This window comes from Alosa alosa, chromosome 10 (assembly GCF_017589495.1).
Source record: "Alosa alosa isolate M-15738 ecotype Scorff River chromosome 10, AALO_Geno_1.1, whole genome shotgun sequence".
Lineage (NCBI taxonomy): Eukaryota > Metazoa > Chordata > Actinopteri > Clupeiformes > Clupeidae > Alosa > Alosa alosa.
Genome location: NC_063198.1, coordinates 10,709,589 through 10,727,894, shown reverse-complemented (window position 1 = coordinate 10,727,894; position 18,306 = coordinate 10,709,589). Strand labels below are relative to the sequence as shown.

At 40.3% G+C, this 18,306-nt stretch overlaps 2 protein-coding genes across 3 annotated transcripts; one reads left to right on the top strand and one right to left on the bottom strand.

The window, feature by feature from the left end:
• Positions 1 to 2,642: 2,642 nt before the first annotated feature.
• rab7a (RAB7a, member RAS oncogene family) lies at positions 2,643 to 11,683 on the top strand. Of its 2 annotated transcripts, none has more exons than XM_048254606.1 (6): positions 2,643 to 2,983; positions 8,516 to 8,578; positions 9,410 to 9,536; positions 9,777 to 9,995; positions 11,115 to 11,243; positions 11,479 to 11,683. In XM_048254606.1, exons 2-6 carry the CDS (start codon positions 8,526 to 8,528, stop codon positions 11,572 to 11,574), a joined length of 624 nt encoding a protein of 207 aa, XP_048110563.1. In that variant the 5' UTR covers positions 2,643 to 2,983; positions 8,516 to 8,525; the 3' UTR covers positions 11,575 to 11,683. The 2 variants fall into 2 exon arrangements, with proteins under 2 accessions (XP_048110563.1, XP_048110564.1); XM_048254607.1 differs by lacking the exon at positions 2,643 to 2,983 and adding an exon at positions 6,481 to 6,505.
• Positions 11,684 to 13,127: 1,444 nt separating this feature from the next.
• hmces (5-hydroxymethylcytosine binding, ES cell specific) lies at positions 13,128 to 18,214 on the bottom strand. Its single transcript, XM_048254605.1, is given in 8 exon segments — positions 13,128 to 13,677; positions 15,686 to 15,789; positions 15,792 to 15,877; positions 15,985 to 16,139; positions 16,426 to 16,620; positions 17,193 to 17,336; positions 17,412 to 17,617; positions 18,094 to 18,214. Coding segments are annotated over 7 exon segments (1,062 nt in total). The 5' UTR covers positions 17,601 to 17,617; positions 18,094 to 18,214; the 3' UTR covers positions 13,128 to 13,488.
• Positions 18,215 to 18,306: the final 92 nt, after the last annotated feature.

The following is an 18,306-nucleotide window of genomic DNA, read 5'->3' as shown; positions in this document are numbered from 1 at the left end:
TTCATTCACACGTACAGTGACGTAATATACTGGGGACGTTCATAGTAATACCAGAAAGGACCAACAGATGGCAGTGTTATGCCAGTGCTTCCTGGGACACAGATGAAGGATCTCTTTTTGTTCTCTCTCTAGCTAGCTTTACTGCTGTAAATCTTAAACTTTACTGCATCTACAACCAAATGCATTGAAATAGCAGGCAACATGTCAGACAAGATCCACATGAATACAAACAACTTCAGTCATATTACAAGATTTCTTTACAAGAATCTTCTTCAGTTTTTGGAATGCTGTAAGCTCACTCACTAATAAATCATGTCCACTCATACAGTTTTCTAACACTAAGATAGATTTTCTGATAGGTCTTGTTTTAAACAAGTTTAGCTTGTTTTCAGAAATGAAGATTAATGTGCTCTCGAGTAGAGGAGGTAGGCTAAAGATTTCCAACTTAAACATGTTTAATGTGCATCAACCAGCCCTGCATGCATGAAGACAGAAAATGTTGCTTAAAGAAGATACCAATGCAGATCACAGAGGTATATACTTCATGAGGTGTCATGTGGGCCTAACTTAACGAAAGATCGGTGAATGAGGGTGCACACTTGATAACCCCAATGACATGCTGCATACTGTATACTGCTGTTAGACGGACCATTTGTCTTGTGTTTGTAACCATTGGTTGGCAGATTGGTGGTTAGCGTGCTTTTTTAAGTTAATTTGGGTAGGGGCTTCTGAATGTGTTTTTACCTTGGATTTTGGCACAAGGGAATATATAATCTAATCCTGTGTATTAATGTAATAAAAGTATAGGGTGTTTCTGAGGATCTATATAAAAAAAAAATATGTTACCCTGTCTCACTGATTTTCTAATATGTTGCTGTTCGGAATAACCTTGAATTGTCCGAATAACCTTCTGGTCCAACATGTGTGTGTTGTCTTGTCTGATTCATATTACAGGATTCCAAATGTGTTGTAGGTCTCATGTTGCCTGCTGTGGTTTTGTACATTCATCTTGATTTTGAGTAATTGTTTAAATAAAATAAATAATTTTCTAATCAATCAACATATTATGGCACCAATCCAAAATAAAGGTGAATGCAACTCATATTCACAATGTTGAGTGTTAGTAACATATAATTTCATCAAGTTGTTTGGGTCTATAAACAGGTAGGGTAGAGTGGGGGAAAACGCCCCTTGGGGTAAAACGCCCCTATATTTCACAAACTAATCACTAGATGAAGTAAAATTTTGTTTTTATTTGTATGCACTATGTTTTCCCCCACTCTACCCTATGATGCTGCTAGGTCAGGTGTTGTGTACTGTCTGAGTGTCTATATCACCGTGTAGGCCTATGGCTATTTTATGGTGGTTGAAAATTGGTTAGGAGATGAGACGGACAAGCTGACTATTGTTTCTCTGGACAAAAGCCAACAACCATTCCAACTACAAGACACCACAATCAAATTTCTCAGGGTAGCCAGAGTTCTCAGGTCAGTTAAAATTAGCCTTCTCACCTCAGTGAGAGCCAAGTTATGAGACATGGAGTTGAAACAGCTGCATTCAGGTGAGCAGAGGATGTACTTGTAGGCCAATATGACAGGAAAACGTTTTTTGCAGATACAGTGATACAGAAATACACATCTCATTTCTCTTTCAATCATGCCACATAAAAAAAAAAAAACACGGCCCGGGCCGCCACCTCATTTGGAGCAAAAAAAAATCTGGCATCTGGCCCGCATGAGTACGACATCGTCAAACTATAACCTCCGTAATTTCCCCCATTCATTCTCTATGGCGAGTCTTAACAGTACACATGTAATACTCTTTTTGTCCACTGATTGTTGTTTTGGGGCTGTTTTGCGTTTGACATCGAAAACGGAATGAAATGTAGGCCTACCTGCAAACAATGCAAGAAGCATATGCTGACTGCACCAGTGCTCAAAGTTTTATAGAAGTTTATCAATAAATTGTTAATAACTAACTAACTTCTATTCAAGTCATATTTCTGGGACTTTCTGGGATAATTATTTCTATTTTTTATTCACTCGTTCAAATGTTCATACCAATTCACAAGTTCTCATCAGGTGAGTGAAAGTGGTCATTTCAGATGTTTTTGCCAGCACTTCATAAAACTCTCATAGTTTGTTTATTTGTAGGATATTGCTTGTTCACAACTTGAGCTGTGTATGCAAAGACACAGAGTTCAGAGTTCACACATTTTGAATAAAATACACTTCTGGGACTCCCTGCTAATACTTTTGGGAATGTTAACGTCTTTTTATTAGTATTATTTAATTTGAGCTACATTTTACACTGATATGGCATGATGGCAATATAAACACAGCTAACAATGGTATTAAATTGTAGTAGCCTATGATTAAATGTAATGGAATATTCAACTAAGGTAGACTGCTGTTGTTCACAGCACTAAGCTATTTATGGTTACTAATTTACTCCGAATCTCTGGCCCTCTCTTAGAGCCAGGCATAGTGAGCTGGCCCTCGGAAGAAAAAGTTTGGGGACCACTGCCTACCTAGCCTATCCATTTGTGGTGAAAATGTAACATGTTTACAAGACGATGGAAGGTGCAAAGGTGTGTCATCCAGAGCGTGCGTAATGACGTAATGAACTGGGGGTTGTTTTGGAGGAAGTAAGCTAGCTAGCTAGGGGCTGAGGTAGAAACAGAAAGGGAAAGATTGTGAGCTCAAGTCCTACGGTGACGGTGCAGTACACGGTTATTATTTCTTTTCCAAATAGATACTGTTTTTAGCTGTAGTATCAAAAGAAGGACATCATCTTTACCCAGCAAACCAGTCATTGACTGTTGTCTGAAGACGATATTGGACTCATCAGGTTTTCAAGCCCTGCAACAAAAGACGAAAAGCCTGCTTCTAAGGGACTGGCTGTCCCGTTAGTCAGCTGAAGATAATAGCTGCCTAACGTGTTTAGAACGATATTTAGTTACATCGGATCGTGTGTCTTTCAGGTAAAGTTTTAATCCATTTGTTATGTTAAGGACTAATACATTGCTTTGACAGTTTCTCACAGACAACGAACGTTGGTTTTCTAGTTAGCCATTCTAGACGGTTTGCCGAATAGCTAATGTTAGCTAAGTTCGCCAAGCTGCGTCAATTTGGCGAAGCTTTATTGTAACGCATATTAACGTTAGGTTGCTAATTTACTCCCTAACCCGAGCTGGGTGTTTTCTAAGCAGCGGCTTGCTCATATTCTTGCAACGTTGCAAATATTTAGAATGGCTAGTTCTACTAGCAAGGCAGAGTAGCTAACTGCCTGCCACAACGTTAACGTTAATTGACTGGTAGGTCCTAACGTTATTGCAAATGCTATAGCTAAAAATGTGTTCGGTTCAAGGAGGGTCGTTTTTGCAGCCATGGGCCTTGATATCAAATTGAATTGCTAGTTGACGTGGTAACTTGGTCTCAGTACACTGATGGTCTTTTAATATTGTTTTTGTTGTAATTATTGTTAGCTCTTGCAACCTTTACCCAGTTGCGAGAACGCTGTTAGCCAATTTTAGCTAGCTTTAGCTCTCGAGGTTGGATACGCCTAATGCTAGCCACCCAGCTGTGTAGCTAGCTAGCGTTGATTATGTTTTCTCCAGCTGAGTTTATACTGCTGATATTGCTTAGTTAAGACATTAGTAGATATTGTGTTTGGAAGGTATGCAGCTATAGCCAGTAATGCAAAATGGTGACTTTCAGGCTGACATGACAGTCAGTTAACGTTATAACTTACCTTGTGGTCGTTAGTGTTAGATCGCTCTAATGCTAAGGTTGGCTAGGTTATGACGCCTACTCTAGCTAACCAGCTGGGAATATCAGATAACGTTGTTGCTGCAGTGGTTTGCTGTTGTGTGTATCAATGCGTTTAGCCAGCTGAATGGTTTGTTTCTGTTGCCTTAATTGGTGGTCTTTACACGTTATACCAAAACGTTGCAACTAGTGAGCGATTTGCGAAATTATATGTACAGTGAATAAATGCGAAGAGTTGCCTCTGCGATACTAGCAAGAGGCTGTTGTTGGGCCTGTGATTGCGAAATGTGCCAAGGCCTACCACAAACAACTTTATTTAGCTAGCTTGTCAACAGTTCATTCGGCTGGCAATTTGACCATTTTGAATTTCGACACTAACACAATATGAGTTAGTAAAGGTTAAATAATAATAATAAAGCTTTTATTACACAGAATGGCTCAAAGTGCTTTTACATTTGAAACATGTAACACAATAATAGTCAGTCAGTCAATCACTTTTCTTTGCTGTTTTATGTTATACTCAGCAACATATCAAAAAGAAAAACGTTGGCCATAAGACTGGCAGCCTTTCTTACCCCCACAAGTGATATGGCAACTGTGGCGGGGAAAAACTCCCATATTCAGGAAGCTTGAGCAGAACCTGACTTAAAAAGGGGGAGCCCCATGTGATCAGATGTAGAATAATCTTTTCCAGGATAAGATGAGTGTCATGGGTTTCAGATCTTTTTAAAAAAATGGGATGGCTTAAGGTTGACAAATGCGGGGGAATTGCTTGCACCATGTGAGTTCGAAAGTGTCATGGGTTCAGGATGATGCAGGGAATTGCTCTCCCTTAGTTCTCTCGGATGATGCATGTGCGGCATTCGTGTATCTATAACGTACTGTCTATGATTACATTTAGCCTTTAGAAGTATGTTGGAAAGTAACTTAATCTGCATCATTGTTGTTCAGTGCAGTCCTTGTAAATGTATTTGTAATAATTTTGTAAGTTTATGAAGGTGAATAGTGAAGACCACTTATTTTTTTTCTATGTGTCTTTATGGTGTTGTCAGACAGGCTTAGTTTGATAGGTAGGTTAGCTAGGGCACCATAGTCCCATTCAGTTTTATTCCGTTTTATCCAGAAGCATTAAACAGTTGAATAACCCTGAGACGAAATCAATTGCCCCCTCACAGATTTAATGTGTTGGAGTGAGGCTATCCATCCACAGCTAGGAGTGTAGGATGCATAAGTATACCCCAGGGGTGTCTCCTCAAAGTTACCAGTCAGAAAGGCTGTGTTCCTTGTAACTGATCCCTTTTTGTTGGTTTGTGAGAAAGGGTAGTCCATGGACATTGACCACAAGCTTCTGTCTTATCATTAATTCAATTTGATTAGTAGGCTAGTCTTTGCACATGACCGTAACAGTATTTGCATAGGTTTTCAATTATTCTGGTTGTTGAACCTGTATTTTTTGGAAGGTGAATAAATGAATTAGCCTACCCTCAGCCTGCATAGCACCTCCCATTTCAATGTAGTGCTTCAAATGTGGCATTCCACACCATCACAAATTCCTCATGGGTGATTTGTTTTATCGTTGTAAATTGCAAGAATTTGAGGTGGACAAGAACAACATTAGCTACAAGACTGTAAGAATGGTGTCCTTTGTTGTGTAACGTAGTTCCACTCACTGTACAGTGAAACAGGATTATATGCCATATGACTCTGAGTCACTTTTAATTGTGTACGAATTTGTTGAAGTGCCATTGATGTCTCAAAACTAGTGCCTGTGTTTTTATTGAGGTGTGACTAGGTGGTAAGAGAACAATTTGGATGCTAAATGCTGGTCACTCAAGAGAATCTACTTATAGACTTCTCAGTGCCTCTGTACATTCCTTATGTGTAGAGAGCCCCATTCAGTAGCCACTGAATCCATCCGCACCGTGCATAGACCATAGCCGCAGAAGTATACTCAAGGCTTTAGGACACACTCGATCACCACTGGATCCAAGGAGTCCTCTAAGGGGGGGGGTAACTCTCCTTTTGCTTTCCCAAAAGAATTGGACAGTTTACATGAACACCTGTATGATAGTTTACATGAACACCCTAACATGTGCATGGCTGTTTGAGAGAGTTGGCATACAGATTTGTAGGTAATAGGCAGTATGAAGGATCCATCGAAGCTACCTTCAAAAACAACCATTACAAGGGTAGTTTAAATGTATGTTGGACTGGAAAAGAAAGTCTGATAGTTTGGAAAGATACTTGTTGCCACGCTCCCGTGTTTGGTATCTTATAAGACAGCAGTCTTTCCTGTGTGGATCAGAGCCAATCTTCCGCAAAGATGTGGAAGAGAGAAAGGGGCATTTTGGCCCTGACTGGTCTGAATGTGATCATCTCCACCAAGGGGGCAATAGAACAAGTGTTGTTTTCAGTGGTGCTGCTGACATCCTGACCCCCACTAGCCTGTGTGGACATGGCACAGCGATCCCTGAGGTTACCCTCCAGAGCAAGGGCAGCGTGTGTAAGGTCAGGGCCAGGGTAATATGCCCTAGTGGCCTGGCATGCGCGAAAAAGGGAAGCATTACAACACAGTGGGTTTTAGCAACATTGGTTAGGATGTCTTCACTTTTTCTGAAGCATATTTGCCGGACATCTTGTTTAGTGTTTTGGTTGAGCAAAGTCCTTGGAGAGAGGATATTTTTTTATGAGTATGATATGGTTCAATAACATCCAACCAAAAGTAAGCTCAAAGGGTAAGAATTTGCATCTGTCTTCTATGTTTAGTTTATGTAAAGTTATGTTGCTTTGGGCTGCTAAGCTTCATCAGAGATTTAGACTTCAGTATGGAGGGAATTTATCCTATAACATCTTCAGTGTGGAGGGAATTTATCCTGTAACATCTTCAGTGTGGAGGGAATTTATCCCGTAACATCTTCAGTATGGAGGGAATTTATCCCGTAACATCTTCAGTGTGGAGGGAATTTATCCCGTAACATCTTCAGTGTGGAGGGAATTTATCCCGTAACATCTTCAGTGTCAGTACTACCCACTGCTGTGTCTGGGAAAGTTTGCATGGTTTCGCTTATTTCTCATAAGAAATGAGGATGAAGCTTTTCATTTTGTCAAGCTTCTCCTAAAGCTCAGTATCCAGGGCTCTGCAGAGAAATTCTTGTCTTTTTTTTTTTTAGAAAAAGCTGCAGAGCTGCCAGAGGGCTATCACTGAGACGGCAACACATGGCTTTCAAGTGGTGTATTTGAGGGAGGATTGCTTTGTAGCACATTTGAAATAAATGTCCATTTTAGAGGAGAGAAAGAGGATCAGGGCATGTATCTTTATATCAGGGCATAAATGTACATCTTTCAAGTATTTTGAAGAGACTTTGTTTATTACTGGGGAAAGGAAGGGGGGCGAGTGTCACCCTCCTCGCAATCCCTCATAGATATTTACCTCGTCACCTTACATCCTACCATGTAGGCTAATGTTGCCAAGGGTTGAGCTGTAATGTGTATAGTATACTTATCTTATGATTCCAACTCTTTAACCCAAGAAGCTAATACTACCATAGAAATGATTTAAATCTTAAAAGCAGGAATCACAGAGATTGTTTACTCTGGTTGATGTTCTGCCTATCTAGAAAGAAACCCCGTTCTGGCCGGCAGCCTCCGTCACACAGATGGTTACAGTCACTGGCAGCCAGAGATTTTTGTTTGTTTTTGTTTGTTGACCTCTCTATGCACCAGGGGACATGCTGTGCCCCATAGCTAATGTCCACAACCTGATTTACTGTCTGGGCTGGGCGTTTCAATGCACACAGCTCGTTCTCCCTGCTCAGGTGGCCAGCCAATAACCTTTTTAAAGGGGGGTGGTCACGCGTCTGACAGACGAGAATGTTGTCGACGTGTGAGACTGCTCAAGTCCAACTGGCTAGTGGTCCTGCCTTTCTGTTGATCAGTCCACAGGGAAAAGGGGAAGTGGTCTGTCCGTCACTGTACAACAGTAGGCATGGCTATGTGTCTGTGTCGCGTGTGTCTTGTGACCAGTAATGGTTTCAAAAGAGAGCACATGACTAGTAAGAGCATGAGTGCACTGCACACGCAGTAAAACCTCTGTCCCAGTACCACACAAAAGGTTTCTTTTCGTTTTTTTAAAACTCCTGAAGACTATAGTAGCGCTAAATTGATTCAAGGCACTCATTGTCATATTTGAACAAATACAATGAACAGCCCGGAGGGGGAGAAAGCTGAGGAATGCTTATTGCCAACATGCATAGCATGCTACTGGAGGTTCCTTATTAGCCAGTGGAGAACAGAAGCAGTTGGTATGTCACTGAGCTGCAGGCACAGAGAAGCCTTTGGGATTAGATCAATTCTGCCCTAGTTGTGAGGTTATTGCTATCAAACATAATGTGATTAATTCAGGTTAAAGGTCATCCTTTGGTCAAAGGTTAAGTATTTTGTGGAATGATTCTTTGTGTGAGATAGATATGAGAATGTGAGATTGAGATGAGGTCACTATTTTTAAAATCCACCAAGTTCAGGTTCTCTCTGTCATGTGGGTAGTGTAGATAATCTCTTGTGCAATTCAAAAAAAGTGATTCAAGGGGTATACATAAAAACCTATTTTTGGAAAATGTTTCATTTGTCATCGTCACAGTCAAATTGTAATCTGCAGTGTGCAGATTTAAAGGTGTATACGTTGGTCAGTCATAGAGCATGGGTGTAGTTTGTATTTCTCAAATAGCCTTCATTTGTGTTCTCTACAGCTCAGACAGAATGACGTCTAGGAAGAAAGTTCTACTCAAAGTGATCATCCTGGGAGACTCTGGGTGAGTACCACAGCGTTTTGAAAATAGGTTTGCTACCAAGTCAGTTTTGGGTGATTACCAAAAGGAAGACCTGTTTTAAACAGAAAACATTTTAAATAGTTTGACAGTTGTGCTGTCACAGTTGGGTCTGTTTTATCATAAGCTATATATATGAATGAATTTTGTGTTATCTAAGAATGTTAATTTCTGGTGGATTCAGTGGAAGTGATTTACCAGCTAGGTCCATTTAAGTCACAGTACTCTGAGCTAATCCAAACCCTGTCAATGTATATTTTACACCCATAATATGTTTCTGTACTACAATGTAAGGATAGTGTCCCACTTGGGGAAGCTACAAGCAAATACAACAACACTGCATATTGCGCTTTTCAAGCCATCCAAAGTGTTTTACAGTGAAGGAGGAACCTCACTAATCACCACTGATGTGTAGCATGTAGATGTAATGATCTGTTTCAGTATACTGTTGGTTTGTACCAAAAAGCCACATCACAGGCTAAAAATGTATAAACCATAATCAACACAGCAAATGTTGAATGGTAATGCTAAGATATGGTAGTCCTGCATTGTACACATAATAGAAGCCCTCTTTGGGTGTAGAGTTCTTCATGCAGTCATTTTATTTGTCAGAAGTAGGTGGTTGTTGGGCATTTTCCTTACCATTCTTTTATACTAGTTAGCTATGGAATGATCTTGTAATTTCTATTTTTCCCTTCAAAAGTGGTTTTCATTTCATGGCTGGTTAAATCATAAGAAACATCCCTGAAACATAGTTGAAGTAAGGTTGGCGTATCTGTAGCATGAATCTCTCTTTTTTTCTTTCTGCTTTTGAAGAGTTGGGAAGACCTCTCTTATGAATCAGTATGTGAATAAGAAGTTTAGCAATCAGTATAAAGCAACAATAGGAGCTGATTTCTTGACAAAAGAGGTGATGGTGGATGACCGACTCGTCACAATGCAGGTACAGTCATGCCTGAATTATGTTTTTTAATATGCCAAAATCTGATTGTTTTAATAACAACCACTCATTGCATTTAAATGATTATTAAGTGCCATTGCTTTCCAGATGTTTTTCATAATGCTTTCCTATTATGTTGATCAGATTACAGCATGATTCTAACAATTGCCTACCCTTAAAACTGTCACCATGCAGTAGCCTACAGTAGAAGCTCTAACTGGTATTCTTTTGGTTCCTCTGAAGATATGGGATACTGCAGGCCAGGAACGATTCCAGTCCCTAGGAGTAGCATTCTACCGCGGTGCAGACTGCTGCGTTTTGGTGTTCGATGTGACCGCTCCAAACACTTTTAAGACCCTAGACAGCTGGAGAGACGAGTTCCTGATTCAGGCCAGCCCACGTGACCCAGAGAACTTCCCCTTTGTGGTGCTTGGCAACAAGATAGACCTAGAGAACAGACAGGTAAGAATGTGGCATCACCAAAGGGATAGAACAGCAAAAAAATAAAAAATTCTTCCTCAGAAGTGCAGCACCTTTATAGCCTGGCTAACGCCAAACCTCATTGAGATGGGGGTCTGGGAACTACATATTAATTTTCTCGTATTTGAAATGTGGTTTAAGAATGCCCAGAGCCGTTTATTGGCCGCTTCAAATGTGTCTGTACGTAGCTCATAACCGCTTCGGTGTGTAGTCATCGTCTTGCTGTCCCCCCTCCATTCTGTGATTGGTTCCTTCGTTGAGGTGAAAACGAAGTCCATGGAATCCAGGCTGCCTAGCAGCGTGAATGAAATTGCGCACGTAAGGCAGCATGGGAAAACCCAGGCTAGCACCTTTATGGAAATCTGGCAACCTTTGGTCTTTGTGATCATATTGTTTAATAATATGTATAATGGGGCAGTTTAATAATATTTATAAGGGGGCAGTCGTAGCCTACTGGTTAGGGCTTGTAACCAGAGGGTTGCCGGTTGGATCCTCGACCAGTAGGAACGGCTGAAGTGCCCTTGAGCAAGGCACCTAAACCCCTCACTGCTCCCCGAGCGCCGCTGTAGCAGGCAGCTCACTGCGCCGGGATGAGCTGAGAGAACTTCCCCTTTGTGGTCACCTCACTGTGTGTTCACTGTGTGCTGAGTGTGTTTCACTAATTCACGGATTGGGATAAATGCAGAGACCAAATTTCCCTCGCGGGATCAAAAGAGTATATATACTTAACTCAGTCCCTTGCCTTTGATTCCCTTTGATGTTTCTACACTCATTCTCATTGGTGGGTGTTGCTCACGCTTCAGTTTGCCTCCTAACTCCACATGTCTGAGCTGTAGCTGTTTTTTTCGTTACCATGATGAAATCTCCATTTTGAGAGGTTACGCTGACCTTATCTTTGAAGTTCGTAATTGCTTTTTAATTTGGAATGTAATGTTAGCAGGCAGGGTATAGAGTAATTTCATACATCAAGTTCACATCACTTTTTCCAGCTCTCTTCCTGTTTACACAAGTGCTTGCTTATTTTTGGTCAGATTTCTTCAATTCCTTAACCACCACACTACCACCGCCCCTGTAAATCACACCTTGTTGTCTGCTCTCCAGGTGACTACTAAGCGAGCACAGGCATGGTGCCAGAGCAAGAACAACATCCCATACTTTGAGACGAGCGCTAAGGAAGCCATTAATGTGGAACAAGCCTTCCAGACCATAGCACGCAATGCTCTTAAGCAGGTATGACAAGAGCTGATGTGTGTAGCCCTTACGGAGTTGAAGTGATATTCTAGTTTTGCTCATGAATTCATTCTGTCCGTCAATGCGTTCTAGTATACAGTTAAATATGAGCAGTTGTAATTGTTCATAGCGGAGTACATTGTGTTTCACTCACAATAAGTCGTATTGTCATGACACGAACTGGCTTTGCTCTTTAAGTTTAATATCCGTTCTGTATCACCATGGCTGTGCACAGGAAACAGAGGTGGAGCTGTACAATGAGTTCCCTGAGCCTATCAAACTGGACAGAAACGAGCGGGCCAAGCCATCAGCGGAGACATGCAGCTGCTGAGAATCCTGGAACCCTTGGTGGTGGGGGGGTCTGTTGTAGACCCCCCCACACCCTCTCTGGCCTTGTCTCTCCCCTCTGCCACCCCCACACAATCTCTCTCTCCTTACCCTGACCCCCATTCACCCACCCACCGCCTCCCCCACGTTTCCCCAATATTATAACTGGCCTTTGTAGAGCAAGCAGGCTTCCTCTTGTAGAGTACACCGTACATGTTAATGCACTCACATTCATATACTCGAAGACACTTAAGCTCAAGAGGCTAACATGTAAGCTCGAAGACCACCAAAATAAGTCAAAACCTTTTTGGTAAAATATGTGTGTGATTATCTTAAAAAATAATAATAATAGCCCTTTTAACCCTGCTCTATCACAACTCTGGACACCTTTTTTTGTTTAGTTTTTTTCCTGCCCTTCTCTTTGTGCAAAGCTCACGTCCCTGCAACACTTGAAAGGGGGTTAGGGACTTCCTTACTGATTTGCTCCCAAACTGTATACATGGAGAATTGAGATGTGAAGGATGTGTAATTAATCTCTGTACTTGATCTTAAAAATGCATCTACAGCCACATCTACAGCTCTTAAGACATACATGGATGCTAGCATGAGTAGTCTCAGTGGTAAACTGGGTGGCAAGATAGGGGGAAAGAAGCCTGAAAGCTTTTAATTTCTGCACTTTGTTGACTTTTTCAAAGCACCTCATTTGCAGCTTATACAGAAATAGAAACTACCATTTCAGTTCAAACTTAGGGTTAGAGGTATGAATTTAAAACACTGCCCCGATTACTGACAAGTACTGACCTGCTTATCCCTATGTAAAAGCGCCCTACCTTTTTAAAGCTTTTTTCATTGGCTTCATTCTCATGACTGATCGTCAGTGATTGAACAGGTCTACAAAATGTAGCTGACCAATCACAAATTCCCTGACTTGGGTAGTGTTTTTTGTCATGTGATTTCAAACCTTTAAAGACACATGTTTGGTCAGTTGAACATGGCTGGTGAAAAGGATTTTTAAAAGGTGCCCTGGTCTGTCATCCAATGCCATACAAAGCTGTACCCGTAGATGAACCCTGAGTAAGAAGGAACTAATCAAACACCCCAATCAAATAGCCAATCACATGTCAGGGAGGAAAGCAAAATGTTTTTTTCTTTGTGTATGAATACAACTCACTACTACTACTAGTACTAGTACTACTATGACAATTAGTACTTCTATATTGTCTACTTTTTTATTGTCTACTTTCATGTCGTAAGAGTTTGTATAACTGCAAATCTGTTTTGTTTGTCGATCTGTGGCAAAGGCCAACGGCCTCTGTCTTACCATATCTCACTTTGTGTCTGCCGGTAGCTCAGGTTGGCAAAGAATTTAAGTGCTTGATATCACTCGGATCTTTTACTGTCTGTTCATACATTATTATTATTATTATTATTATTATTGTTATTATTATTGAAAAATTTGACTTGCATTACATAGACAAACACAGAACTTGATAAAAGATAGGGAAAATGTTCAAGCACTCATCATTGAAATTAATTAAACCATACATGCACATCATACACATTGTTTGGGAAAATATGTATTTCAAAGTAATAATGAAAATAAAAAAATGTTGTTAAATAAATGTTGTTGTTTTGCAGAATGGAACAGACCATTCTGTGTGTAGACTTGCACATACAGGAAACAGATATTGCATGACTTACAAGAGACACTTTGCTCGTTTGTGATCAGTAAACACAACTAAACCTGAAGACTAACACTCCAAAATGTGATTCTCCAATGAATTAGCAAAAGGATGCGTGTTGGATTTTCCAACTCACTGCTAGCGATTATAGAAAACACCTCCTGGATTATTGGTCTTGCATTTTAAGTCTAAATCCTAGCAACAGTTAGGTTGCTACACCACCCATTCAAGTCACTTCACTTCTTGCTTGTTCCACTGCCCTGAAGCCATTGCTGCAGCGGCCCTGTTTTCTTGAGTCGCTTTGTCTCTGTGGATTTTTCCCTGGCCTCTGTATTTGTGGAATCTTCAGGTTCCTTCCTCTTGGCGGGTGTGGAGCTCTTTAACCAGCTCATCATCATCTTACTGCTAGCAGTCTCCACAGGCTTCTGAGCAGAGTAAACAAAGTAGGAGGGAGAGCCAAAGGGCTTAGGAAGCGCCATACAAGAACATGGCCACACTGGACACTGCTTTCTGTACTCATTCAATAAAAATGGTAGCCTCAGAGTACAGTTTAAGCTGACATTCTGCTGAAAGACCTTACTGTGAAACTTGATATGTTCTACAATATTAATTAAGTTTTTTTTTATTATTCTCTATTTTAAATTCCACAGGTTAAGACAAAATATTAACGATAAAACTATACTTTCTGCTTTTGATATTATACCTAACCAATTTCATAGTGTCTGCATCTGGTTAAATTAACACTATACCACTAACATTCAAGGCCACAAAGAAAACAAGTGAGCAAAGAAAAATTGTCAACTAGAGTGGAGTAAGACAGATGTAAATACAGATGATGCCTGCTTGACAATCCCAGTAAAATGCTCTTGCAGGCTGCTCAGATTTTGTTTTTAATGGTAAATAGGCTTGGTTAGCCGATGTGGGAAATCTCCTACCTTACAGCACTATTAACACCTCTCCTGTGTGTATCTGAAAGTGTTTTCAAACACGTGTTTATTAATAATCCTTGATATTCACAAGTATCAAACATTTTGAAACTGTTGTAAATATTCTCAGCAGAGGAGAGTTGTACTATCAATTCAGACACATGACTAACAAAAATGTAATAAATATGCTATGCTTAATGAAACCTACACTTCATAAGAGCCTTTCACTAGTAAGAACCTGTACTTGTGGAAAAAAAATGGTGGCTATTAATTAGCAACGGTGATTTGAATTAGGGCTGTCAATCAATAAAAAAAGTAATGAGTAAGTAATTTCACACAATTTCGCTGGCGATTAATCACCATTAATTTCCTTTCTAATGAAGCTTTTAATAATGGATATTGAAGTCATGTAATTAATGTAAACTCAACAAGGAATTCAAAATCTAATGTTTATTTTGTATATTTTTTTAACTTAGCTTGTTCTGTGTAGAATCTGCTCTAACAGATCCCCAATAAAGCCATTAAGGCCATTGACTGTTAGCTTGACATGCTTTTTTTCTGCTTATGCACTTCAACAAACCCCAGACCAATATATTAATTGTTAGTTAAATGTTAACAATAGTCCATAATAGAAAACAGTGAGGGAGAGAATTCAAAGACCTTTTTTTGAAAGATGACCATGCCAGTTTTTTCCTCAACAAAATGTTGGCTAGATTTGGAGCGGTATTTAGTCCTCTGCCACCTCCTGCTAGCATGTCAAGTGATACGTATGCGTGCATTAGGTTGTCTGCTTATTTTGATACCCTGGACTTTATCCTAGCTTTAGAACTGAGATTAGTAAAGCCTCTAAAAGTTTTTTTTTTTTCAAATGAATCAAAATTATTAGCATGTTCATTTTGACAGCACTAATTTTGATAATATGTTTAAACACACACAAAAAAAAATTGATTCTGTGTGTTAGTAATATATGCTCAGAATCTTGTACCACTAAGCTGAATCTAACCACAGGGTTCCCACACATTTTCCATTTCAAAATTCCATACTTTTTCCATTCTCAAATTGTTGGATACTTTTCATTGGGGAAGTGCTGTGTTGGAAGGTGCACTCACATTTTTAGTTCTCTGTCAGCATAGCCTACATATGTTGGGAGACTAGTGCACTGCTGGCAGAGGCCTCAGAAATCACCGTAAACAGTATTATTTGTTTGCAATAACAGTTTATCAGATAATGCAGTATCCATGTCTTGGTATACCCCATTCAATTGTATCTTGATTAAGCTACACAACAGTAGGAATGGTTCATTATGACCTGAGTGAAGTGATTAGTACTGTAGATGCAATAGTCTGGAAACACAAATTATTCTCCATACCCTTGTTTCTTTTTTCCATACTTATCCAGACCTGGAAATTACTAAAATTAAATTCCATACTTTTCCAGGTTTTCCATACTCCGTAGGAACCCTGTAACCAAAATATTTCAATCACAAAACAACTTGTATGATCCATACCTTTTTAATGTTAGGATCCACAGGCTGTAGGCACTCTGGTGAATTGTTGTGCGAATTGTTGACAAAGGATGAAACGGGGTGAAAGGTCAAGACATCTCTGGGCGCAGCAGTTCCAGGGCCTCAAGTGATCGCACCTCCCCAAAGTCCAGCCATCGCCTCACCTCCTCCTCACCATCAAGCACCGCCGGCATTCTACAGAGCATAAGTTTGACAACACATAAACGTTAACAGCTCAGACCTAATGACATTACATTAACAGACAGCATTAAATGAAAACAGTAATTTAAGAAGGGACTTGCCGGTCGTGGATGCTCTGAAGATCGGGAGAGGCATCTACTGTGATGACCGTGTAGGTGTACAGAGTTTCCCCACCAGAGGGAGGTGTCCAGCAGTCAAACAGGCCTGCAATGGTGAGCAGCCGCCAGCCGGTCCATCTGCACTCCTCTTCCTGGTTCTGTGAATAGAAATCCAAACACACACAACATTTTAACATGAGGGGGAACTGTGTCACAAGCACCAGTCTCCCAAACACCAGAGAGTCCCACATCTCTCTCCCACTAATTTCCTTTCACTGTCCCATACACGTAAAGAACAAGGTCTAAAAATCATATACTTAAAAAAAAAGACTGTGATTCGGAAATTAACTTTGGACATCCAGCAAACACTGTCCAAATGTAAGTTGCTTTGAGTACAGGTGGTAATGCATCTAACCAAATGGATGTTTTCAAAGGAGAGGATACCTCTTCTTGTTCTGGCGTTTGAGCCTTGAATGGACATTCTTGTTTGACATCACACTGTGCACCAGCAGGCCCAGGCAGTGTTTGCTTGCTTTGGGGAAAGTAGATGAAAAATGGCTGCTTGTCCTTGTCCTTCCTCCTCCACTCATAAAAGCCATCAGCCAGGATGACACAACGTTGACCTTTCAAAAGGGGATCCTAACAGACCAGAATGTCATCATAAATTATTGGTGTCTATCACCTCCATGCCACAAAAAGGAGAATGTGAACATTTCAACAATAATATCCAATGACACACAGAATGTTCTTTTAAGGCTGCATTCCAGCACATGAATTTATCACACTGGATTAAAAAATAACTTAAGAATATGTTAACATAAAAATATGTTAGTCTAGGATTACGCTTAATGTACAGGAAACTCATAATGTGTAAACATTTTTGTTTGTTTTTTTAAATGTGCATTCAACTGCCTAATAAATTACTAGTGTGGCAATATAAATTGTTTTTATTGGGAAACAATATGTTAGTCTAGGATTAGGCTTAATGTACAGGAAACTCATAATGTGTAAACATTTTTGTTTGTTTTTTAAATGTGCATTCAACTGCCTAATGAATTACTAGTGTGGCAATATAAATTGTTTTCACTTCCACTACAGCATGGTGTTTAGAATGTCAATTAGGATTACATTGATAACTTGTGTCCCAAAAACGGACCACTCATTGTGTGATTTTATCATGATTGCTCTTACAAATAAGGATGGACAATCACCTTGTAAGACTTCTTTTCCAGCAGGCTCTCCCTCCGACAGTTGTTGGTGCTGTATTGCATTTTGCTTGGGTCATTCTCCTTGAACCAGGCAGGAACCAGGCCCCAACGCATAGCAGCCAGGACAAACTCGTCTACAGGAGCATCCTGTGGATAAAACCTAAAGATGCTATTTCTTCTACACTAATGCTCGAACTGCAAATCAAACTGGCAATACTGTACCTTCTTAAAATGTCTATGAGATAATAACACTGGGCTGTTGGATTGGGGGCTCTTATTGTAAGAAGGTCGATACTTGTCCATATCTCCATCTCGCCACTGAGGTCGTCTTCGCCTTCCTGACCGGTCTCGGTACCCAGAAGCTCGGCTGACCTCATCTGGCGCCAGGGTGCACGCAGTCCTTCCGCACATGCCTAGGCAAAGTACTACTACGTCACGTGACAACAACATAATGCACAGTTTATAAACACAAATGTTATAATGGACTTCATGCAAGGGAAAGTAGCCGAGCGTAAACGTTAGTATGCCATTAGTTTGCCGGTATAGTCAGATATCACCACGAGTTATTTAATCATCTCCTTGCAGGGGTTTTCTGAGGGAGCTAACGTTAGCTCGAGCTAACTGCATAGTCAATACTTAAACATGAACGTTTCGGAATTTAACTAATCTCCAGCGCATATTTGGAGAGCTATGTTATAGTGCAACTAGTGTAGTGAACGTTTCTTCTATTAAATCAAATATGATCCAGTTACCTGATCTCTCAAGTCAAAAAGCTAACAATAGACATGTCCTGCAAACCACAAAATGTTGCCTGTTGGTTTGCAGTTTGTGAAGCCAAAACCTCTACTCTCTCTCTTTAGGACTCGTCTAACAAATTAGTCTCCAAAAAAAGTCAAGTACCTACCTTCCAGAGAAAAACGATGTCACATAGGTCTAGGCCGATCGGAGATGCTTGCTCGGTTTGAACAGAGACGGTTGATAAAGCTAGAATCAAAGATCTTCCGCTTTAACCCTCTCTGCTAGAATCTAACTATAGAATATTTGGGTTGAATGTGTGGTCTGGGCGCAGTGGCTTACGTCACGTTCCACTTCCAGTCTCCCTACGAGTCACTGTACA